Source organism: Rhinolophus ferrumequinum, chromosome 4 (assembly GCF_004115265.2).
Source record: "Rhinolophus ferrumequinum isolate MPI-CBG mRhiFer1 chromosome 4, mRhiFer1_v1.p, whole genome shotgun sequence".
Lineage (NCBI taxonomy): Eukaryota > Metazoa > Chordata > Mammalia > Chiroptera > Rhinolophidae > Rhinolophus > Rhinolophus ferrumequinum.
In genome coordinates this window covers 78,610,150-78,636,772 of record NC_046287.1, presented here as the reverse complement: position 1 = coordinate 78,636,772, position 26,623 = coordinate 78,610,150, and the positions used below count along the sequence as shown (strand labels likewise).

The window sequence follows — 26,623 nt, the reverse complement described above, 5'->3', positions numbered from 1 at the left end:
TTACATATTTGTTCTTTTGTTTTCAGTCAAAATATATAATTTACATTCTAATGTTGATCACTCACATGGAGGATATTTAATTTCTTTATTTAACGTATTTTTTTCTTTAAACTGCATACTACAATGAACTTCAAGGTTATAAAAAGGAGTCATTTTAATTAGTAGGAGCCTAAAATTTTTTATTTTTACAATTCAGGGGTATGTAGTATATTACTTACTGTAAAATATTTTCAATTAAATTTAGAATAATGAGACCTTTAGATTATATTAGAGGGAAAATAATCCATTTTGAAAAAGCTTGGCCTGTTGTTAGAAAATGTACACACACATGTGTGCACATGCACCTTTTCTAGACTCATCCTATTCAAAAATTAGCAGAGATTAAATTATCAAAATGTGAAGGCAAGAATATTGAAGTTTAATAGTTTATTATTAGTCACTCTAGTCAAATTGTATTATCTCTTAACTGTTTCACCTTTTTATCAGCCCTTGAGACAAGGCTTCTCGGTTTTTAGATTCCATTTTCTTATTTTGATTCTTAGTTATAGCTTTTATCAAGTACTACTGACACTATAGTGGTTACTGAAGAAGTTAATTAAAAACTGATCCTTCCTCATACCAGTTAAGTACTCTTCTAGGTTCTCCTGCGCCCACCCTCGAAAGCATGTTTTAAAATAATATATAAAGGATGAAAGAAAAAAACTTGAACTGTAATAATGAAGATACAGTGGGATTTTTTTTTTCTTCAGTGATGCTGGAATTCTGCTCCGTCTGAACCTTAGTAAGAGAATTTTTTTTTAATATTGTTTTGTAGATCAGAAGCTACCAACTCTACAACTGTGTCAGGGTACGGTAGTGCCGCATCCATTGTAACCAGTACTAGGAACATAACCTTGATTGTCACTACTTTGTCCTCAGCAGCTTACAGAAGAAGAAAAGTTAAGAAAAAGGCATGCTGTGTAGAAAAATACTTTGATTTCTTTTCCTTCTCTTCAAAATAGCATATGTGTAAAGGGGTAAAGAGGTTGTGTGTGTGTGTGTGTGTGTGTGTGTGTGTGTGTGTGTGTGTGTGCAGGGCTTTTAAAATATTTAGAATTGAGTTTTCCCGAAGTCTGCTAATAGACAAAGGGAATGAGTAGGGGCAGCTTTCTGTCCTATATAGATTTTAATACAGGTAATAAACTGAAGCAAAGTTTTTAGAGGACAAAACGATATATAAAAACTAGTCCAGCTGGAAAGGTTAAGAGTAGAGGAATAGCATGATCTTTATGAAGAAAGTAGTGAAACCTTATGGGAAGTTGTAACAAAGAAAAGGTGAATTATCAGCTAGACTTCCTCATGGCTCACAAATCCAAGTATTAAGTTCAAAGGGAAAAGGAAGAGAACCACCTAAGGAAGGTACTTGTGGAGTAAGATAATATGGTGGTGAATGTTTTATAAGCGCATGGAAATATAGATACAAATACAAAAAACAAAGAACCAAAATAGAATAGATCCTGGTGTCTTTAGAGATAAAGACCAGTAAACAGGGTAGATACTTAAAAGTAACAATGAGATTAGAAAGAATGGGGAAATCGACTTCTTAACAAATAGGTGCAATTGAAAGGGAAGAACAATAAAGGGGAGTATTGGACGTAAAAATTAAGAGTGAGATGATAGCAAACAATGAAAAATGTTTAAGCCATTTGATTCTGAGATCAGATGGATTGAGCCTTGTGTTGTATAAATTCCATTGGTTCTAATTTGACTGCTTGAAGTGAGCTGCCAGCAGTGGGTTTCTAAGCAGGAGTCTTTTGAACTGATCTGATTTGTTATACAATCTCGATGCGAGTCTTGAAGTTAAACAGAAGCTAAGAAACTAATAATGCCAATAGCTAACTGCAGCGATTCTCAAAGTGTGGTCCCTGGACCATCAACTCAGCTGCTAGGCTTCCACCCCAGACCATCTGTTCTCACAAACCTGTTCAAGGGATTCTGGTGTGCACCAAGTTTGAGAACCGCTGCATTAATGTATCGAATGGTCTCCAACTCCATTTCTGCTCATATTCGTGACCTAAGTGTTGACTACATAAGTCCACAAAGTCTTAGCAGAACCTGTGATTCAATAATCAGGCTGGTTGAACTGTTTTCATGTGAGAGGTGGGTGACTGTGGAATACCTTTTGCACTCTTAATGCAGAGGCTAGTGTGGATGGCCTTCACCCTGAAAATTCATAGCATCCTCGGCAATTTCTTAGTTCGGGAAACTTAAACAGAGCTTCCGAGGGCCATCATCCTGGACTGATGGAGATGTCATTCCAATAGCTAGGTATTTAAGCACAATAAGTAATTGTACTAGGTGTCTCTGGGCATCTATTGAGAATCAGTTGCTAAAAGGTAAGGAAAACAAACAAGAACCCAGCCTTGAATACGAACAGATAATTTTCTGTATGGGCTTGCTTTGCTTAGTTTTCTGTGTCATAGCTGCCAGAAATTCTGTATTTCCTTGCGTTATTATCTAAAGCACATCCTTTAAATAAATTGCTTGTTCAGCCTTTCAGTTAGTTATAAACACGTTGCTAAATACACGTTTAACAGATAATCCAGGTAGCTATGGAATTTGAAATTCAGAATGTGATAGTGAAAATTCTAGACTGATAATGAAGCACAGGTGTTCAAAGGCTTGGATAATACTTAATATCACCTTTCAGATATATTATTTCAAATATATACTAAGAAATATTTGGGGCTGTTATAAGTTCTGCAGTATTTAATAAATACACTCTCAGTTATAGACCACTGGTAATTAAATGAGTGATACGGGGCAATATCAAGGGAAGACAATACACAATAATTAAATTTTCTATGTTTAGACAATTTGTAAAAGGTGTTTTATCTTAAAGTGAATTTGTAGGCAAACCATCCATTGTTATGGCATTATAAAGTGAGTAAAACTATTTTGAACTCAGTAGTTAATTTTAGCCTTCATGTATTTCCAGGTAAATTTAATCCGCAAGTGTGGGATTCATTTGCTTTAGATCTGAAAATGTCATTTTGGTAGAGTCGTTTGATGTTGAGGAAATCTTGTGAGACCTTTAATAAGCCTCTTAAATCCAGGAAGTTATATTTTGCCTGAAGGAAAAGGAACCTATACCTTAAAATTTCCTTAGCTCTTAAGTGAGAACTTTGGATTCTGAAAAGCTTGCAACTTTGACCAAATATAGCCCATCTTTCTTCTCACTGGCATATTGTCTTTGAAATCAGAGCATCTAATTTGAAGCAAGCAATCTGTATTCTAAGTAAAATTTTTTATTGATTTGCATAGACACACAAGTAGAAGGCAGAACATTAAGACATTTTATTTAAACATTTCACATGTAGTTTGGTGTAAATTACTCTTTGTTCACGAAGAATATAGGAAAGAGGAAGAAAGCATCAACATTTTCTGCTCAGTAGACCCTTTTTTCCCATAAGATATAATGGGTTATATACAATAGAAATATTTTTCCAGATGTCTATATGTCACTAATAAAGGTTTCAAGTGTGCCTTATGGAAAGAAACTGACCGACTACACTCTTTTTTATTCTAATCATTCCCTTTGTTTGTTAGTTTTTGGAAAGGTTTTTAACACGGTATAAAACATTGAAGGAAAAACTTCTATGAAGCTAACCAATTATGAAGTTAATCTTTTAAAATTTCATTCAGTACTTATACAGTTTCCTTTTGACTTTTATTTTCTATCTTGATGTCCCTTTGAGGAAATTACTCAAACCACTTTGAAAGATGCTATAACACCTTTTACAGGGATGCTTTTAATTTTAGTGTGTAAAATTTCCAAACTTTTTAAATCATGTTCTTGATATTAGAGGAATACCATGATTATATTAACCTCCTGAAGAAAAAAATTGCTGTTAACCCATTTGCTTCCTGGTGACCCTATTAAGCTTACAATTTAATTATATATTATGATTTATTTAATTTTGTACTTGACATTTGGATCTATTTAAATGAGCATTGATATGGTGATATTATATATGATATACTATAGGAAGGCCCCTTTAAAGTTACCCAAAAAGATCTGATTATTTTTCCACTAAATATGATAGTAAGTTTTGTAGTGGTTACTTTGAAAAACACAATCAATCAAAAGTGAAGAGTTACTAAGGAGCAAAGCATATCTGCTGGGAAATGATGTAGAAAAGCAAAATAAATTATAAGAAGCGATTATAAGTGGACTGACATAAAAGTAGATAGATGTTAAGAGGCATACAGAAGTAATTCAGAGTACCGTGCAGGTCCAGTTTTTAAAACATGACATTTCATTTGAGAGTAGATGAAAATGTGAAATGAAAATGTTACTTTTGCCTCTTTTCTGCCTCTGCCAAATCGATTAAAAAGAGGAAGTTGAGGTATAAGAACTCAGAAGAACTTCTCCACCCCGACACAAAGACAAGACAAAGGACAAAAGAAAGAAAGAAATGCTGTAAAGGAAAGAATACAAGATTCGCTGACAAGTTGAACACTGGGTAGGAGGAGGGGGTCAGGCAGGATAAAGGAGTAATTGAAAATTATCCCTAGGTCCGTCGAGAGAGAGACCTAAAGGACAGAGTTACTTGCAGGGACCCAAAGGTGGAAATGGGGGCAGCAAGAAAGATGAGGAAATTCAGCCTTTGTCCCTTCTAATTTTCACTTTGTGACATGACTCATAGAAAGATACATCAGAGAATCTGTTAGAAATATAAGCTAGAACAGAAGGTGGGAGCTGAAAGGAAAAGGTTGATCTGAAGGCAGATCAATAGAGAAAACAGATCTTTCAGCCTCAGAAGAAAAACAAGCCGCTATTAATTGTGCTCCATGTGACTGCCATCCTTGCCATTTACATGTTCGTCGTGACATGGCATTACAGTTAATGATGCCACACAGTTCCACAGTTCGTGGCTGGTTGTTATTGTTGTTAAATAGAATCCCCCTCCAGATCCCAAAGCCACAAAGCAGCTGTTAGTGTTTGGTGACCTTCTGCACCCGCTGTCTTTGGGGCTTTGAAATTGATTTTCCTCATCTCAGTCTCTGATAGTCTGTCTTCAAGTGTCCCTCTCTAGTTCACCACCAGAGTGAAAACGGTGGCGCAAATAGCTGAGGAACTGGAGGCAGGCGTCATGCAGGGCATCATTAGAAACATCAGAACCAAATCAGCCTGCTCTGGTGTGCTCTGTTAAAAAGAAGCTGCTGCTGTTGCTGCTTTATTGCTGGATACAATGGGGAATATTCTCACAGGATTCATGGTTTTCATTCCCAAATATGGTCTGAGAAGTAAAGAAAATTTCTGTCTTTATTGTACACACCTCATATGGATGCCAGGTCAGACCCATATGTTTTTGAGAGTAATTTTTGCAGAATTTTTTTTAAAACATGAGAAGCACGTTCCCAAGGTTGTAGGGCCTGGCAAAAGTCACAGAACTGAGGAAATACTGTAATGACCCACAGATATATGTGCCTTATAGAAAATTAGGTGAGAAAATCATTTTCTCATGAACTCATTGTATAATTTTCACATAGCCGAATTTCCGTATTCATTTATCTGTTCGCTCATTAAATATTTGTGGAATTCTGGACATAAACTAAGCAGTGTGTTGGACCTTGAAACAGTTTTTTAAAAAAAAGTTCTACACTTAAAGACATACGTTAGTCACAATATACATTTGTCAGTGTTTTATATCTTCTACATTGCAGTAGAAAGGACATTGTTGACTTTGGAAAAGAAAGTTTCCTGTCTGAACCTAAAAAATAACAAGATTCCTACCAAATATGAAACCAAATGTTCTCCTCTATAGGAAATATGTTGACATAGACCTTTTCTACTTTTCTAGTTTATGTCTAAGAGGTCTTTACATGTTTATTTTAGTATATCTATTTTGAGGCCTAATTTACCTAAAGGAATTGTCCGCACGTAAACGACACCATTTGTTTATAATTGGTTTCAAAATGCATCAGCTTAAACAATCTTTACAAATTCGTTCTATACTTACATCGTAGAAAGCCATTTGAAAATGTCAAAAACCGGTGATTGTAAAGTATAATGCACTGGTGATTTGGCTTTTCTTTCGAAGTTTTATAATGTTTCTGTATTTATTGCATACATATATTTCCAAAGCACCAATGTAAGGCCCCCTGATACGGGTAGTCATTTAGACAGAGGAAGGGGAAATGTACTTCTGAGATTTAAAGGCAGCGGCCAAAAAAAATACAATTAAATTCTATTTTCTCTTGAAACAACAAAAGTAAATTTATGTATTAAGTAAGTTACAAACTCCTCTAAGGTAAAGTGGTCTTCAGTTCCACTAATATTCATGAATAGTGTATTTTGAACATCACATCTTTCTTTTCAACAGTATTTCAAAGTTGCATTTTGCCCTAAGGAAAATAATTTCATAGCAGTTCAAGCCTAGTTCTTGAAAGAGTTCTTTGCCAGTATCACCAAAGCAGATGGACATCATGTATTGCTATCGCAATTTTGAAAATTAAAACAGATGTCTAATTTGAAGTCAGCATGCGCCTAGCTCATTGTCTTGCACACAGTAGGTACATGTTTTTAGTGCCAAAGCTAAGATCATAATGTAGAGTTCATAGGCTCAAGTTCATATCCCGTTTCTCATGAAGAAACGACTCATACTACTTTGAATAAAGCTATAACACATTTTCTTGGAATGCTTTTCACTTTGGTTCCTATAATTTCCAATGTTTATTTATCTTTTCTTTTCTTTTTTTAAATTTATTTATTAGCAGAGAGTCCTTGTCCAAGGTACTTCATTTCTCTGAGGCTCACTTTCCACATCTGCACAATGGAAACCTTTTTTTTTTTTAATTTTTATTAAATTTATTGGAGTCACATTGGTTAGTAAAATTATATAGGTTTCAAGTGTATACTTCTATAATATTTCATCTATGTATTGCATTGTGTGTTCACTACCCAAAGTCAGTTCTTTCATCACCATATATTTAACTCCCTTTTCTGTCTTCTACCAACACCACCCGCCCCACCCTGTTACCTTCCGGTAATCACTAAACTGTTCTCTGTGTCTGTGATTTTTGTTTGTTTGTCTTGTTTGTTTGTTGCTTTCAGTTTTGTATCCACATATGAGTGAAGTCGTATGGTTCTCAACTTTTTCTGTCTGACTTATTTTGCTTAGCATGATAATCTCAAGATCCATCCATGTTGTTGTAAATGGCAGTATTTCATCTTTTCTAATGGCAGAGTAATATTCCATTGTGTATATATATATATACCACATCTTTATCCAATCATCTATCGAAGGACACTTTGGTTGTTTCCATGTTTTGGCCACCATGAATAATTCTGCAGTGAACATAAGAGTGCATATATCTTTAAGGATTTCAGATTTTGGGGGTAGATACCCAGAAGAAGGATTACTAGGTCTTATGGTATATCTATTCTTAATTTTTTGAGGAACCTGCATACTGTTTTCCTTAGTGTCCGTACCAATTTACATTCCCACCAGCAGTGTATAACCCTTCAACCCTTGTTATTACTTGTTCTCTACTCTTCAACCCTTGTTATTACTTGTATTGTTGATAATAGCCATTCTAACAGGTGTGGGGTATCTCATTGTGGTTTTCATTTGTATTGTCCTAATAGCCAGTGAAGTTGAGCATTTTTTCATATATCTGTTGGCCATTAGTTTGTCTTCTTGGGAGAAGTGTCCGTTGAGGTCCGCTGCCCATTTTTTTAATTGAATTGTTTGTTGTTTTGTTGTTGAGTTGTATAAGTCTTTTATATATTTTGATTATTAACCCCTTATCAGAGGTGTTATTTGCAAATATCTCTCCCATTCAGTTGGTTACCTCTCTGTTTTATGGATGGTTTCTTTTGCTGTGCAGAAGGTTTTTAGTTTGATATAGTACAATGGTCACCATTTCATTTATTTTACAATATTTATTGAGCAACTACTACTATAAGCCAGGAACTTTCTAAGTCCTAAAAATACTAAGAGGCTGAATAAGACTTCATAGAGTTTACATTCTAATGAGGAAAGACAGACAATACATTTGTGCAGTGGATATATCATTCTTAACAATCTTTATGCTAAACAACTTCATTTTTTAATTGCTTCTTATATTTAATTTGAAGCCCTCATTCCTAAAAACTTTAGTCAAATGATTTGGTTGTCTCCCTCCTACCCTACTCCCTTATGTGCTACTACGAGCACAGCAGGAGTAACTGGTGCTTGAGTCTTCTTCACCAACACATTGAGTTTTCATGCAATGTGTTCCTTCATTATTAGTCACCTTACAGAGCTAGTCTACATTCCTATCTGGCCTCCTCAGGTCCTGTGGCAACTCTACCACTTCTATGCTATTCTGGAAGCCATAGAGGTAACTGTCCTTCTTACAAATCATTCTGAGAAACAGGAGTCTCAGGGAGGCTCTCTCTAACCACACCACCTAGACACTCCACACATCAGTTTGGACTGTGGGGTCCTGTTACCCGGTAGGTTTCCTCTGGTCTCCCAATACACTACATGGTGTCTGCTTCTCCAGGACTCAGCCAACGGAGCCAGGAGCAGGGCCTCTGTCTCTGAGGCACAGTGAACCTTCTGCCTTCATCTATTCCCCCCCTTTTCCCTCTTCCTAACCCTTCACGATATTTTCTAGTCTAAGGGGAATCTTTATCTCCCTAAATCCTATTTCTTCAAACATTTTGGTTCTATTCCAAATCGTCCGTAATTCTACTTTCCCCCAGAGGTTCTTCCTGGTCCCAAAGACTAAAGCAAGGCAATGTGTCTTTGGCCGCAGACCTACACACTGATTGCTATTCCAATGCTCCTTGTTTCTGTGTACATAGCATCATCAGGTAGCTCTGTCTGCCATTTTTGTCTGCACAGCGTGGCATAAGAGTAGTAGAGAGAGCCGCAAGCTTCTTTGGAGTCTTGCTACGTCCCTAGACTTGCCACAAAGCAGAGAGCAAGCTTCTCTCCCTGGGCCCTGTGGAGTCCTCTGGTCTCATCAGCTGCCCCCTGCCCTGGTTCTCTTCCTGCTCCCAGCCTGAAGATACTCTCCTTGTCTAATGGGAAACCTCTTTTTATCTCCTGCCCTGTTTCCTCCAAACATTATGGTTATACTCCAGTCCACTCCACCTCCCTCAGTAGACTGAGCCTTAGGAAATCAGGGTTCTCCTTCTCACCCTGTCTCAACTCTCCTGGGGCAATGCAATATAGCAGCTCTTGGAATTCAGAGAGGTGAGGCAGAGTAAGGACAGCAATGGGGAAGTTTCAGGAGGAAAAAAACACACTTTAAATAGTATTTTTAAAATTTAACCCACCACACTAGTAAACAAATAAACAAGAGAATACCTGATTGTAATAAATGCTTTGAAGAAAATAAGCTAGTAAAGGGAACAGGGCTTTGGTGAGATCTTTATCCAGTTGCACTTACCCGTCCAGCCTTACATTCACCTGCTCCAAGAGGAGTGGATATGCATCCAATGGAATGATTTTTAAAAATCAGTTCCAATGGCACTAAAGAAAAAGTCTGTTGCTATGGGTCTTGCTCATTCTTTACGTGTAATCCTTAAAAAAGTGGGAATCTAGATTGGGGGTCAACTGCAGCTCACAGGCCCAATCCAGCCTGTCACCTGTTTTCGTTTTGCTCATGAGCTAAGAATGGTCTTTACATCTTTAAGTGACTGAAAAAAATAAAAAGACTACTTCACGACTTGGGAAATCAGGGAATTTATTTTCATATACATTGGTTTTGAGGGTGTTACATTTTGAATTGGGATTTATCTAAAGTCTTCAAATGATCATTTTTGGCCTTTTGGAATATAGATTACATAAGAGAATTCAGGAAGAAAAAGAGTTAATGCTTATTGAGCATTTATCTTGTGCTGGATACTGAGCGGTAATACATGTAAATATGTCATCTATGTTATTTCATTTAATCCTCATAAAATGCCTATAATAGGAGGTACTATTAGTATTGCCATTTTACAGATGACAAAACCAAGACACAGAAAATTTAACTAACTTACCAAACATCATCCAGCTGGTTATAGAGGAAGTCTGGATTTGAACCCAGGCAGTCTCATTCCAGAACCCACATTCTCAATAACCATGCTGCATATGAGTATGGTAGTAGGTGCTAAAAATGCGGCTTCCAACATACTATTTAATTCAGGCTATAAACTTTTACATTTGTTTAGAAAGGAGTTCCATGGGGAAAATGGATTCATAGTACAGAAATAGTAACTTATCATTTGCATCTGTTCTAATTTTGTAGTTGATAAAACATTTTTAGATGCATTAACTGATTTACAGCCCTATGAGATAAGTAAATAATTAGCTCCGTTTTACAAATTAAAAAAAAAAAATGAGGCTTTTTAAGATTGTATAACTAGGAAATGAAAGACCAAGAACTTAAAACCCAATCTTCTGATCTCCAATCCTGAATTATTTTTTCTATACCTGTGTTAGGCAAACTTTCATGACTTTCTCCATGTCTGTACACCAGCTACACTTAGTAATTTTCTGGAAATGGACTCTGTTACTTAAATACCTGGTTTGCCTTTCCTAAGCAATAATATATATAAAATCGTGAGTTTGATTCTTCTTTAATTTATCAAACACTTATATTGTGCTTACTATAATATATTCTAAGCACTTTACAGTAAATGTTAACTTATTTAAGCCTGATAACAACCTCTGAGAGAGAGATAGTATTACTGTCCCCATTTTACAAATTCAAAAACAAAACACAGAGAGAAGTAAAGCAAATGGCCCAAGGACACGTACCTAGTAAGCAGTAAAGCAGGATTTGAACCTCAGCAGTGTAACTTCCAAGTTCAGTCCTTTTAGCCCTTAATTTGTTTAATATATTCAGTCTATTTTCTAATGCACATTAAAATGAGTACATGAGTATTAAATTTGAAAGTATTCAGCTGTGTGCCATCTAAAATCATCTCGTATAAAGATTATATTGTACCATGGTAGAATATTCCAGAAAACTTATAACACTCTGAATATGGAAGAAAGAGCACAGTGTGTTAACTTCATTGAACGGGTTATTAGGGAATGTAATAATAACTGTTAAGACACAAACTGAATACACTATAAATTACCAGCATAATATGAAATGGAAACCATGGAAAACATGGTGCTTTCTTTTTTAAATCAGGGGACTTCTATTGTTAATAGGAATCTTAAAAATTAGTCATCTTTCCTAAAGAATTCCTTATGCAGCACTCTTGTCATGTGATCATTCAATTTCTGCTTGAACATTTTAAACGGCAGGGAGCATACAACTTTTAGAGGCAGTTTGCTCCACTGTTTATGGCTCAGTTGTTCTAAGTTTGATCTGCAACCTGCTTCACCGACCTCTTCATTTATTTAGGTTGGTTTTGGAAAGCGTTCCTTCCTGTCTCTCCCCCCCCCAGCAGATTTACCTTCCTGGTTATATTTGACATAAGCGAAAAATAAAATTGGTGTGCATCCCTTCAGAACTGACCAGCGGCGGGGGGGCTGTGCCCAAACTTGATAGCACCCATTAGTGGGGGAACAGGTTAGGGTTAGAACGTTTCCGTGGGTATCCGAGAATACATCAGTCTGCAGAGCATCCGTGTGGTCATGCATTCTTGTGTTTATATGAGTATGTATTCTCAAATAATAATAATTACACGTGTAACTATAAAATAATAAGATGGGTTTTCTTAAACGAAATGTGAAGATGTTCTTCAGGCACTTCACAAAGGGAAGTTCCGAAATAGTTTTGTGCAGGAAATGGTAAAATCGGAATAACTCTATAGTTTCTCAAGATATCTGCTTGAAGGGACACTCATCACTTGTGTGCGTAAACACTGCTGTATATGTTACAAATCAGTCTCTTTCGTCGGGGTCGGAGTCATTTTTGTGAGTTGGGTTTTTTTAGTTAAAACATTTACTTAATTTCTAGTTGTTTTTTTTAATTATCTGCAGGCAGGATTAAAAGACAGGAGAGCTAATACATAGCTGTCTCTCTCTCCACATTTTAACATAGTTGTATCAAATACACATACTTTTCTATTGATATTGTATAATGATATTCTCCTGTCCCACAGGCATTTCCTATTCAAAACAGGAACAGGGACAACGCCACTGTTCAGTACTGCAACCCCAGGATACACAATGGCATCTGGCTCTGTTTATTCACCGCCTACCCGGCCACTACCTAGAAACACCCTATCCAGAAGTGCTTTCAAATTCAAGAAGTCCTCCAAGTACTGTAGTTGGAAGTGTACCGCACTGTGTGCTGTAGGGGTCTCCGTGCTCCTGGCAATACTTCTATCGTATTTTATAGGTAAGAACCAATTTTTTCAATTATTTTGTCTGTAACTTGGGATGTTATATTGTTTTGTGGGTTTTATCTATGTATTTGGTCAAGAAGTATATTAGGAGGCTGTATTTCCTGGGGAAGGGATTCGTAATAATACATGATAAATCACAGGGTATTTGAAGTCATCTTCCACAAATTTAGATAAGTAGAATAGCTGCACTTGTCTGAAGAACAAGTTATATTCTTGGACACAAACTATAGTGTACAATTTTGTTTGACTTATCCCTCATGAAACATGGGTAACTCTGTGTCATTTCATGCACATAAAATAATTCACACAGTTGCAGGAAGGAGCACAATGCAGGAATCCCCCACAATGCATAGTCAATAGGGAACTCTGCTGCTTGTGATATCACTGTCGTTCCGCTAACTCAGCTCTCTAAATGTAAAGCTCATCACTCAGGACCGTCATCTTGCACTCAGGAACCGTCTCCTGAGAACTGTACATCTGTAAAACAGTGACAGCATTATCTGCTTGTTCATATTTGTGGATTTTTCAGCTTTTCTGATGTAGTGTTGATCATGTTTTTCACTTAATGGTAACCCGAATGATAGAAGCCACTAATCGAAGTTATAAATATTCCTTTTATTTAACTGTTTTATAACATATACGAGCATTCAAACTATTGGAAGTCGCTTTTTAAAGTGTCAAAAATGACCACATCAGATTTTTAATATACTTCTAAGTGTAGGGAAAGTCCTATATCATCAAAATGCTAATGGTGTCCCCGGAGATAAATCACAGGCTGTGTGGTTTATCCAACAAGAACAACAGTCAGTGATGCATTTTCAAGTTTACAAAGCTATTTGTGATGCCCCATGAAATTCTATAACTGAATCAGAGTATTTATTACAGAGCTGCATGTAGAATAGTATGATGCTTGTGTAGTGAACCAGTTTCTATCATTAACTGCAATACTCCTTAGTTATAAATTATGTACTTTGGAAAGTGAAATAACCGTTTTGAGTCACAACATTTAAGAGAAATGCAGAATTTCAGAGCGTGAAGGAACTTTAGAGATAATTGAGTCAGGAACGGCAACGAGGTGGCCTGTTACGTACTATTACTTCCAATTCTTCTGCCTTGGCAGACGTCACTAATGAATCAGGGCCCTCTTTCCCACTGACCCGGGATCCAGCCTCATTATCCTCAACGCAGTGCTTCACGCAGCACCTCCTGGAGCCACTGTCCATCAGTGATAAAAGCAAGATGGAACCTTTTTGTTACTTTTCAATCTGAGTTAACTCCCTCCTTATAAAAATGGTCAAACCAGGTACATGGCCGAGATCACACACTAATGAAACAGTACTGTGTTATTTCATAACACTCAAGGTAAATGAGGAATATGACAACAAAAACAACCAGGTTCAGAGGCAGATTTCTAGGATTCAGCTAGAAAGTATCCAGCCATTAAGAGAATCTCTCCTACTTAGCTGTATAAATTATTTTTGTCAGCTGTGTGCTGCTAAAGAATTTTTAATGGCCCTGAAATGCATCAGTCATAAATAGCATGGAATAAATTAAGCACATATATTTGTAGGGGATTTTCTAACAGTAGTACATGTCTAACAGATAAATATTGTGCAGGGCTGGAATTCAGCGTCTGTGCTGTTGATGTGTTCTCGGCCATCATTTCTGATTGTTAAGTGCCCGTGTCCTACCAGTTGTTAAATATTTTCAAAATCAGCTCTGATACCATTTAATAGTTTTACACTCTGTGACTAACATGGAAAAAAACAGCATTTTACTGTGAGATTAGATCACTATTATTTGTGAGACTTGTACTCTTTTCAAGGATCCATTAGTGAATATAATTGAGTATTAGACTTCTAAGTAAAAACTCAAATGTTTTTTTTCAAATTGCCTGTTTTTACAATTTAGTAGTTAGCATCCTCCTTTTTTCCTACTAGTGCCACTCCATAAAACCCCTCCTTTGATTTTTTTCTTTCCCAACATGGAAACATACAAATTTTATAGGTTAGTCTACTCATGTAGAGATATTTGTTGAGCATGTGTTATGATCCAGTTATTTGTGCTAGAAATTAAGGTGATACAATCCAAGTGTTACCAGGCAAAACTTACTTTATCATCAAAGAATTATCTCAGACGTTTGCTTTGATTAAGCACAAATATACTTAGAATTTTTACTAGTCTTCCTGTGCTTAAATGACTAGCACACTAACTCAGTGTTTTTTGTTTAAATCAAGGGCCAAATTTCACTTCTTCCTCGGGTAGCATGACGAATCTTTTCAGACTAAAGATACCACCTTTACCCTTGAAAAAAAAGAATAGGGCACTTCTCTCAGGGAAGGTTGTCCTTTCTATTGAGTGTGCATGTAAAGCAGCAAAAGAAAGGGACACTGCCTGTCCAGCTAGATCACTCTGATAAACTCCAGAATCATTGGGGAAACCAATGTCATCATTAAGTTGACTTCACAACCTTTAACACAAGTGCAAATCATCCTTACATTTTTTTCCCATTCCCTTAGGTGTCCCCTTCTCTCATATTGACTGTGCATATAAAGTCAAAGACTTGAGAAGAATAAGTAAAATTAGAAGCTTGAGGAAATATTTCTGGAAAAATCCCAGAATTTTCTTTCTCGTCTTCCAGTAAGGTCATGAGAAGTTATAAGGATGTAGCATTAATATGTCTCTTCTCTAAGATAAAGTTTTCTCAAGACAGTAAAGGTAAATAACTTATGAAATGGAGGATGGAAGGGGACAAGCTTTGTTATTCATTTGTTTTTCCTATTCCCATAAAAATTTCAGAGATTAAAGGGAGAACAAAAAAGAAAGTGAAAATTAATTCCCATAAGTCACAGTTGTTTTTTGCATGGGTAATCACCGTTAACTATTTGGTGTATGCCCTTCCAGATACTTTCCTATTCACCTAGAGTTCCATAATTTTAACGCATTTTGTACCAGGCTTTCTCACTTATCATTCATTAAACATCCTATGTGTATAATTTTATTTAGTGACTGTCAAATTAATCAGTTCCCCAAAATGCAGTTACTATTTCCTTATGCATGTAAGTGTGTGTTGTGTGTACATGTGTCTTCAGTTGATCAAATATCTGATCAGAATAAATTCTTTGATAGAAATTGGCTGTGCCAAAGGGTAGGCATGTTTTAAATTCTCCAAACCATGGCCAAAGTACCCTCAATTGACACAATTACCAATGCTACTTATTATCAGTATTTTTAACCGTTGCCAGTGTCTTAAGTCAAAACATCTTGTTGTTTTCATTTATTACTAGTAGTGCTGAATATCTTTTCATGTACTTATTGACCATTTGTATTTATTTTGTGTGTGTGACAGCCAAGTTTCCCCCCATTTTTCTGTTGTAAATTTTCTCCTTTTTGTGAGTTGCAAGTGTTTATTTATAAAGGATATGAATCACTTGTCAAATATGTTATATATTTTTTTCCAATTTATTACTAGCTGTGTTCATAATTGTTATGTCATATACCATACAGAATTTTTAAGTAGTCAAATTTTTCAATTTTTTTCTTTAAAATTTCTGATTTTTATCTTATAGGTCCTTATTTACTCCAGTATTTTTAAAATTCACTTAAATATTCTTCTGCTACTTTAATGTTTGTTCAATAAGCATTTCTAGGACAACATTTTCTGGGCACTCTGATGGATGTTAGAGGTTCAAATTAGCTCTTCGTTCTAGAAACTCATAGTCAAGTGATGAAGACATGTAAGCAAACACACTTTTAACAGTATGTGCTTTCATAGCAGCTTGGTTCATAGCAAAAAAACAAAAGAAAAGGGAAAATACCTATCTTTGGTGAAGATATTGGGGAAAGACTTGATCTAGCAGGTGATACTTAAAAGGTGAAGAGAAATTCAGTTCACTGGGTTAATGTCACAATGGTTAGTGGGAGATCATCTTGGGAGAGGTCATCCAAGGCAAGGAAAGGAAGAACCACGAAATATCTCCAGTGGTGCATGTGGGGAGCGCACAGGTGCCCCAGGCATTGTGTGTGAAGCTGTGTGTGAATCGCCTCATTTAATTTTCACAACCACCCTATGAGTTGTTATCACCATTTAGCACATAGGAATCTATCACTTAGAGAGGCACCTCACCTGAAGTCACACAGCCAGTAAATGATGGGACTGGACGGAAAACTACCGAGGACCCCTTTACATTCTACTGTCTCCCATGAGGTTTTGGAAGAATTGAAATAGGGAAGCAACTGAAGAAATTCAAGCATAACAATGAAAAAGAATCCCATTTGTTTGTAAAAGATTGCCTTATGGCATTCCAGAACACGTCATGTGAAGGAAGGAAGTCCAGACTTGTACTGTTCAAATTTTAATGTGCCAAGGAATCACCTGGGGATCTTGTTAAGATGCAGATTCTGATTCAGCAGATCTGAAGTGAGAAGCAAGAGTCTGTATTTCAGATGGCTCCCAGGTGGGCAGCTGTAACCGCAATGGGAATTAGCAAGGCTCTAGGCCAGCCCTGTCAAATGTTCCATTTAATGATGGGAACATCCTGTGTCTTCACTAATTCAGTAACTACTAGACACATGTGGCTATTGAGGACTTGAAATGTGGCTAGTGCAACTGAGGGACTGGAGTTTAAATTTTACTGTCATTAAGTAATTTAAACTCAAACAGCCATGTGTGGCTAGGGTTTCCAGGCGGGAGTTCCCACCCGTTCTCAGGAATGTTTTTCACTTTCCCGTTCCCAAATCCTGAGATGTAAACTGTTTTCTGTTCTCCACAATGAATCGTTTCCACAAAGTGACAGCTGATACTACCAAACACCTGGGTTCAAGGAGCCAATTTTCCCGATTTCCCGACCAACTTTTCTTGGGATTCAGGAACAGAAAAGAGAAAACAAATTCCCGAGAATGGGCGGGAATTCCCTCCCGGAAACCCTAGCAATAAATAGGAAAAATGTCTAAGAGATACATTGTGAATTGTACGTTTATTTCCCATGGTGAGTATTATGGGTTCCCGGAGCTGATTTTCCCAATTTCCCGACCACCTTTTCTTGGGATTCGGGAACGGGAAAGCAACAAAAATTCCTGAGAATGGGAGGGAATTGCCGCCGGGAAACCCCACGTGTGGCTAATGACTACCATTTGGACGGTACAAGTATAGACAACCTGTTAGACAACCTACATGAGAGATGACGAGGCCCTGTTGGGATAGAGGAGTGAGCAGAATTGAGAATTATAGCTGACACATAATAGACGAGCCATGGTTTATCATATCCTAAGTCTTACAATCAAATGACCAGCTTGGACATATGGCAGACTTCTTTTCGGCCGTCACGTTCTGATTTTCTTTACATTGCTGAGCTCCCAATTAAAATCCTTCCCTAATAAGTTAATCTTTAAGTTGGTGCATCTTTACACAATGAAAATTCTACTGATTCCTGAACACACATGTAAGTTCGATATAATAGTTAGTGATAGCGACCTGTCGATAAAATACTTGTTCCACATTTTCTGGGTCCCTAACTTACTCATCCCGTCTCTTTTTTTTCTGTTCTGATAATTAGGAAATTGTAAAGATGGGCAATAGCCAGCAATTGCTCACCAAAGAATGGATTAAAAAGAAAGTCTGTAGATTACTGTTGCTTCTTGCTTCTGTTTCTCAGTTATGGAATGAGTAGGAGTTTTGGTGATTGTTCTTTACTCACAGAAGATGGAGGATAACCTGAAATTTTGATGCTGTACCCATAGAAAAATGCCCAGACATCTTATAAAGCATAAAACGTTATTGAAATATTAAATACAATCAAAATAAATGTTTGGATTATTAGGTTAACCACCAGTTAAAACTGCAACAAAGTCAAGTCAGAGTTCAAATAACACCATTTATGGGCAGTTCACCTCATTAACATTTCCAGACACTGCCAGGTAGAGTCTGAAAATTCAGATAATTTCCCACGTAGAGTAGCATCAAAAGTTTGAACATTTTCTTTAAATTTAAGGAAAACTGGAGAGAACAAAAATTGTATCAAGTTATATTATGCTAGCATATTTTCTCAATTTTTAGCTTAGTTTATCCCAGCCAATAATTCATTTGATAACAATTTTTATAACAGGTTTATTAAGATACAATTCACACACCCTACAGTTCACTCATTTAAAATGTACAATTCAGATTAACACTGTGTTTAGTATATTCACACAGTGTTACAATCAATTTTAGAACATTTCCATCACCCCCAAAAAGAAACCCTGTAGTCTTTGTATTCTTTAACAGTCACTTCCCATTTCCCACTAAACCCTCCATAGTTTTTTTTTTTTTTTTTTTTTCCTTTCCCCCACAAAAATCTGAACTTTTAAGGGACTGGTTGGTTAGCTCATTTCCCAATGGCAAGAAATAAGTCAACATTGTTTTTCTTAGGAACTCCTGACGTGCTGCTAACCAAAGAAATACTTACATTTTCAATGTTCTATTTCATTGAAAAAAAAATACATATGTAGTTATTTATCTCCTCTGAACAGCTGCTACCAACTGATTCCTAAAATAGATGTTGTCATATGTCTGCTAAAAAGGCTGTTTAACAACATAAGCGTTCCCTACATCTAGCAAAACATAACCTGTCGAATCCAGGTTCATTGCAGTATGATTCAGTAGCAGTTATCTGTCCTACTTCTGTGTCTATTTGCATTTTATGAACACTTTTACCTCTCTGTGTACCTTGAAATTGATTATGGTACTAGCTATATATATGCAACTCAGGGTCAGAAAGAAAAATACGCCATTCCTTTATGCTTCATGAAAAATCAACCATTTAAACATATGTAGCAAAATAAAATGTGACACTCCTTTTTTTTTTTTTGTTGGACATTTCTTTGTAATAAAAGTGCTATTTTATTAGGTAATAGAACACAACTGAGCAATGAATTACATACCATTTTTCACTACAGCTTCTTCCCTTAACTCCTAGTTGCATTACATTCAGAAAATGCATTTTGAGATGGAATGGTAGCATTTTAATACGAATGTGATTTCATCACATTGTGGAAAAAATATATTGCCTATTTTTGGAGGATTGAAAATTGTAAACTAAAACTTTTAAATCAATATTGTATTTTATCCTTGCATACATGAAATTAAAGACATATTTAGACCTGATTCGGTGGTGATTGACAACTCCAAGTAAAACAGTTTACCTCGAGGAAAGGAGGATAATAGTAATATGATAAAGCATACGACTGCAGCACTCTGATTCTGCAGATTGAAAAAGGAGAAAATCAACAAAAACCCACTCTAGGTGGTGGTATTCTTTTTTCTTATTAAGGACAGCACATCGTAAGGATAAAGTTGTGCAACACACACACACACACACACACACACACACACACACCCCCTACAGAAATTTTGGCTATCTTGTCATGTTTGCAGTCTGTTGTAACTTTCAAAATGAACTCTATTAATTCGTAGACAGTATTAGTTTTCTCTGTCTAGCATATCATAGAAACCTAGAAAAGATTGAGAGGTCACTTAAAATTCAGTTCATTCTGTAGCCGACTCTGTATAATCCTATCAGCGCCTTCTGAATTGAACCTGAAGTGGAGAAAAGCTATATATTGCACAATTGATTCTTTTGACATTAGCAATTGTTGTTGTTTTTTTTATTAGCACAACGTAAAAATGTGTAGTTTTAAGTTTAGCCGAATATTTATTACTGTATATAAAAAAGAAATCCCTACCAAATTCGAGAAATGATACGAATGTAGGAAGTATGCTCTCCTCTCCTCACCCAAAATAATTTATTTTACTCTTAGCTCAATATGAAGTCAGCTGAATAAATAATATATGAGAAATACTATATTCAAACAGACCGTTTTTACCATTCAAATATAAGGATCTCCCTGACTTGAAAAGCATTCAAGGACAGCAAAAATAAGAACTACCTTTAAAGTCAGCTAAACTTCAGTTTGTGCCAGACAAATTTATCTTGTGTGTGAAATACAGCGCTGTTTTCTCTGTTTTAGGCTATCATTTTTGCAGAATATAGCAACATGTCCTGACTAATGACAAGTGGAAAGCATAATACAATATTTACCATGTCAGTGTTACATTGCATAAATATTTAATTGGTGTTGCATATGTCATTTGCTTTTACATTCGTGGTACTGAGAGCAGTATAGTCTGAGAAAAATAGCTACATAAAGAGAAGTAAAAGGAAAAGTAACTGGCATAAATAAGGTTAAAAATAGATTGCTAGGAATTTTAGGAATGAATTCAGCATAAAACCTTTAAGTTCCATTGGATCTATATTCAAACAAAGTTCTCATCCTAGAATACAAGTGATAAAATAAAATTCAAATGCATGTACTCTTTTAGTTTATTTATTGTTCCGACATAATCTTAGAATGTCTACAGAGTTGGAATGTCTATATGCTTTGTCTCTCTTCCTTAAAAATAAGATTCCACAGTTTCTTCTTCAGTGACTTAGTAATGTAACACCAGAAAAGGAAGTGACCATTCATCCATCCTTCCGTCATTCATTCAAAATTTGTTTATTGAGCAACAACATTTATTTATTGAGACACTCTGATAGATCCAGCAGTGGACAACACAGTTCTTGCTCTCTTTGAGATTATATTTCAGAGAATACAAACACTGAGCATTTAATTATATTCCTGATGACTATTTAGAAAGGAGAACGGTAGGAGACTAGGAGAGTGCATAAAAAGCAGTTTGAGCATTAGAGTAAGATTTTCCTGCTAAAACCAGAATAATAACTAGGATTATGTGTTTTGACAAAAGCTGACATAAGGACAAATTTTAAGTATTACCACATAAAACTAAATGTGGCCCGAAAAATCAATTCTCAGGTATATTAAAATCAATATATTGTGATAGAATATCATCTAGATGTGTCTGAGGGAAACAAGTTATGATATTCATTGGTTTTCTTTTTTGAGTTTGTCTAGCTAGAACTCTTTTTGTAGTTAACATCTAGAAGAAAAGAAATGTTACTTTGGGACTATTGGCTAACTAGATTTAAAATTCCCATAAGAATTTATAGTCGTGTTTCTGTTTGTTCCTTTCCTTTAATTTTAGATAATATTACATACGTGCTTTAAGAATTTTATTTATAAAGTATACCCAGTAAATAGGTTTAAAACTGTGAAAAGAAATGATATCTCTTTTTTCTTTCCAATCATTTATGAGTGCTCTATTAATATATTTTGAAGAAATTTTAAAAATCCATATGTTTCTGTATTTCAAAAGTTTTTGGGAGATACAGCTCTTGTTGCTCTGCATTTGATAACCAAAGCGGTCAGCATGTGCACTTGCCATTATTGAGTTGGGCCTAAAGGTGAAAAGAATATTACTTTGAGACCCTCCCATTGTGCATTTTAGGTACACATCCAACAGCGAATCAAAGAACAAATGTATTTTTTTGACTTTTGTGTAGTACTAAGATGTTTTCTGAAAAAATATCCAGTGTTTTTAAAGATAAGACCTTCGAAGCCATCTTTCCTTTACCTGTTAGATTTTATCCCTGGTGACTTATCCAGGTTTTCTCAGAGGGAACTGCTCTCCTCTCCTGGTGGCTTTCTCCATCAGCCAGCCTGGCATGACATTGGCTGGCTCTAACCTGGGGTTGTCTTTTCTTTGTATTACTTTAGCCACAGGCTGATCCTTTCTGCTCCTTCCTCCGTGAGTGAGCTCGTTCTCCCCTGTATCACTTTCAGTAGGCCTCCTGTGCCGCTATAGAAGAGGAAGCCTTTCACAGATTGGCTACATCTCCCAGGGCGATAGAAGGAGAGCCAAAACTACCCACTGCACCTGAGTGTAGGTTATGGGACCCTTCGTGCTGAGAAAAAAAGGACACAAGTAATTTTGTCTCTTGCAGATTTTTATCTGTTTTTCACAGGTATTTCCTTTTAATTATTTCCAATCACATCGTCAATTTAAGTCTATTAAATTTAGCAATTACTGAACATCCCTCCTACACACTGAATTCACAGAGATGAGTAAGACGCAGTCTTTACCACAATGATCTCACAATCTTATAAGAGAAAATAGAATGTTAAATTTTTATATGACAATGCCATATATTTTTAGAAGTACTGTTTATAAGCACAGGCCCTCAAAGCAGTAAGATTTGAGTTGGTGTCCCTCCTCTGTTCACTTACTACCTGTGTAATTTTGAGCAAAGTGCTTAATCTCCATAAACCTGAGTGTCCTTGTCAATATAAACAAGATTAGGAATAATAATACAGCTCTTGGGAATATTTAACAAAATAATTAATGTGCCTGATAAAATGTAAGTGCCCAATTAATGTTAACTGCTATGATTCCTTATAAGAACCTAGTGAATCAAATACTATTATCCACAGGTTTTAGGAAGAAAAGTCTTAGGCTCAGAGAATGAGTGACTTATTCAATGTTACAGCCAATAAATATTAAAACACAGACCATAATCTAGATGTCCTTATTTTGAGCCTGGAAGTTTTCCCCACTATATCATAGAGCATTGCTTCTCATAAAATTTAAGAATTTACAGGTGGTACATGGGCAGGAGAATAAATAAGATTGAATGAGAAAATAAGAAATTTATTTTTTTTTGAATGCTTATTCTGTTGTATCTAATTATGTCATGAGGAAGGTCTCAGTCGATGTTAGCATGTCATGACAACGTGACACTTTCACACTTCTTTCACAAATAACAATTTGGCTGACAATAAATTCTATGTAGATTTTAATAACTTTGTTTACAGTTTCTTTCATTTGTTCTTATTGTTGTCTTCTATTTATATTAGGAGATACTGGTTTTTCCTTTAAAGTAATGCTGTAAAATTTCCTTTTAAAATAAGTGTATTTGAATTTTTAAGTCAATTATCTGCAGGAAAAAATTATACATATAAAAATATTTATAAAATAATAATACCATAGGAGGTTCACAATTATATCATAAAGGTGGTAAGCACATTTTTTATAAAAAAGTATTGGAATCACTCACTGCTGAGGTGACTGAAAATACTATAGGTCTTTTCCATTGGGTCATTTAATTTCATTCTAGATCCTTAATCTTTTCATTACTACACGTGTAGTTTTAACTAACTGCATGATGTGGTTAGTTACCCTATGTGAATTACATAGAATTTGAACATAAAAACTATCCATATTATTCAATCGTTTCAAATAATCACAAATGTTAACTATCATTTTCTATTTTTAGAGTAAAAATGTCTTTAGGCTCTTCTTACTTCTTCAAAGAAATGCTTTGTAATCTTAGAAAAGAATCACAGAGAGAGCAGCAATGCATGTTTAAAGTGGGAAACTTGGCCATTTATTTTTAGGAAAGGAGACTGAGATCACCGATACAGAAGTATTTTGACAGTGTGAGCAAGTCTCCTGGGGATCAGAAAGGACACTTTTCCTTTGTATTGTGCTTTGGAATACATTTCAAGTAATGCTCCATTAATACCCATTCATGATAGTTAAGATAAGTTTATAGCTAAGGAAACGCCTTTCCAAGTGATCCCAGATTAATGGGGCAGCTGGAATACTGGAATACCAGTCCTACCCTGACTGGTGAGTTGAGATGGTCAAGGAGACTTATATGATCTGTCAGAGTTACCATTATCTGCTGGAGCGGGGTCAAGTGGGTACCACCCGCACTGCTCTCTCCTGAAGCAGAACTTGATAAGGTGCACACTAAGTGTCTGCTGATGAATGGATAATGAACAACAACCTACACAAACTAGTTGTGCCTGGATTCCTGAAAGGCCATTGATTTTGTTTAAAGTTGCCACTTGACAATCACACATGTGCACACACACACACACACACACACACACTCACATACACACACTCACAAATCCTATTATCTCTCTCAAATGTAACCTTTTGGAGGAGAACTGGACTAACATGAAGGGGATGTTTTTCTGGATTTTTTGCCATATTTGAATATAACAAACTTCCTTTAAGAATGTCTATATCACTAATAGATCTTTGAATAACGATGATTAAATTTTCAAAGAATTGTACTTTTCAGATCTATTTTACTACTTTGTTCCAAAAGTCAAAACAAGCCAGGAAAAAATTTTATGCTTAAATAGCTTATTAACATACATACACATTTGTTACATGAACGTAGGACGTAGCTCTTAAAGCTGTTACAGAAGAGAGGAATCCAGATGAAAACTTAGTCAGTACAACACGCCTTTGAATAATGAGTACATTCATAGCGTTTCAATAGCAAAGCCTGCTAATAACTGTCACTAATGAATCCTCTGTTACATACATTTCATGATAACAACAAACTCAGTATTTTGACAAGCAGGGAATAGTCTATAAATCATGTAAATTATTTGACTTTGCATTTTGAATGTTTTTGACAAACGTCCTCTTACCATATTCTTTAATGTTGACAACTGTTACCTCAAAGATTCTCCAGCTTATTGATAATGATTGGCCCCTTTGGGCAGCTAATCATGATGGTGAACACTTTGTTCTTTACATGAGATTGGAGAATGAATGCTTCTTTCATTCAGAGAACAGAACCTGGAAACAATAGAAAACTAATGACACATTAGGAAAACAGTCTGTTTTAGAAATCCTGACTTAATTCTCTCGGTGACAAATAACAGCTTGATTTTCATAAGTCTCTGTCGGCTGCAGCACTGGCTGTCAGTGGGCAGCTGGAATTACTATTTCCTAAGCAGCAGTTTTAAACATATTATACTGAATCCACATAGTTAAGGAAGAAAAAATGCAATTAAATTTAAAAGTATAGTGTTTAATATCATTTATAAAAAGAATATGAGTCAAATATTCTAGCAGAAACAAAGGTACACAGATAAATCACTATTTAGTTCATGAAGACATTGTGATAGCCAATCTGATTCTACTTTCCCATTAAAGACAAAATGCTAAAAGGATAGAAAGGAAAAATACACAGCATAGAAATATAAAGTATTCGCAACCGTTTCTTACTTTCTTGCTCCCTCCCCCCGGCAAAAAATACCATAGTTCATAAACCTTAATGATTTCAGTGTGTTATAATACTCAGAGGAACTTGCTACATCAAGTGTTAGTTCCTTTGAATACGGAAGTCTCTTTTAGTTGGAATAATTCCCTTTTTCTTAATGACAGCTTGAGTACATGTTAATATGAAAGCTTTCAAAAGAAATATTGATTTTTAAATAACCGTATTTGGGTCACCAAGGTCTGGTCTGTTGATATGTTAGCCTTAAAATAATAACAAATAATAGTGGAATAGAATATTGCCTAACACATAATGTCAACATGTATGTGAACACAGCAGGAAATCCAAAACAAAACCTAATTTATGGAAAACTATGTATTCCTAATGACACTTTAGACTAGTAGGGGTCCAAGCTACAAACTGCAATCTTTACATGAGATGCTTTCATTTCACATGGAAAACTTCGTTGCATCTAGATGCATATATCAAATCAAATCATTGAATCATTGCCCTACATGGAAAAGTATTTTTCTTATTTTTTCTGTAAAATCTCATCACTGTACATGTGCATTATATATATTTATGTATTCCTGAAACTAAAACATAAAATGAAGAAATTTTGCTTTCAAAACCCAAGATACCCAAGGTGTCATATGCATACAATGATAGGTTGACCTCATGTAATTATATTTTATTTTAAAATAAAAGCAAAGGAACAACAACATTGATATTCTAATATGTTGATGCCTTATTGATGCTGGATGTTTTTTCCTCTGCTCAATGATTTAGCCTAAACATTTATATTTTTTAAATCCATTGACATATCCTAGAATATAAATCTGGAAGAGACATTAGAGACCATCTCGTGCAAACGCTTCACATTTTTATGTAAATGAGAAATATTAGCCTCAGAGAGTCCCGGTGACTTGCCAAGGTTCCACAGCTACTTAGAGCCAGAATTGAGACTGGGATCCAGGTCTCTTGTAATATAAACAAAAGGCTCCTCAAGACGCCACCAATAATCTGTGTTAAAATTTGTGCTCTTAACTATAAAAGGTCAGGTTCTGATTTTCTTTTCTTGCAGCATCTGATAACATGTTCTTCATGAATCTTTCTCCAAGATTATTTTGGGGAAAGTGTACCATCGTGGATGTGAGGTGAATTATAAGAAAGAGAAACTTTAGACTTACGCTTGCTTAGATGAACTTCCAAGATTTTGGAGGCTAAACAAAACTGAATTGCCGACATTTTCAGATTGAGATTTTTTTTAGGTCAGTTTTTCTTACCAGATTCTGGTTCTCATATTACCTTGTATGTTGTTTCTTTTCTA

The 26,623-nt window shown here is 35.6% G+C and overlaps 1 protein-coding gene across 8 annotated transcripts in view; it reads left to right on the top strand.

Moving 5' to 3' along the window:
• Nucleotides 1–26,623, top strand: part of TENM3 (teneurin transmembrane protein 3) — a 586,180-nt gene that overhangs the window by 419,413 nt on the left and 140,144 nt on the right. For all 8 annotated transcript variants that reach the window (XM_033104318.1, XM_033104317.1, XM_033104313.1 and 5 more), the window contains one exon: nucleotides 12,086–12,324. In XM_033104318.1, coding sequence (XP_032960209.1) covers nucleotides 12,086–12,324 — 239 coding nt within the window. The remainder of the gene's footprint in view (nucleotides 1–12,085; nucleotides 12,325–26,623) is intronic.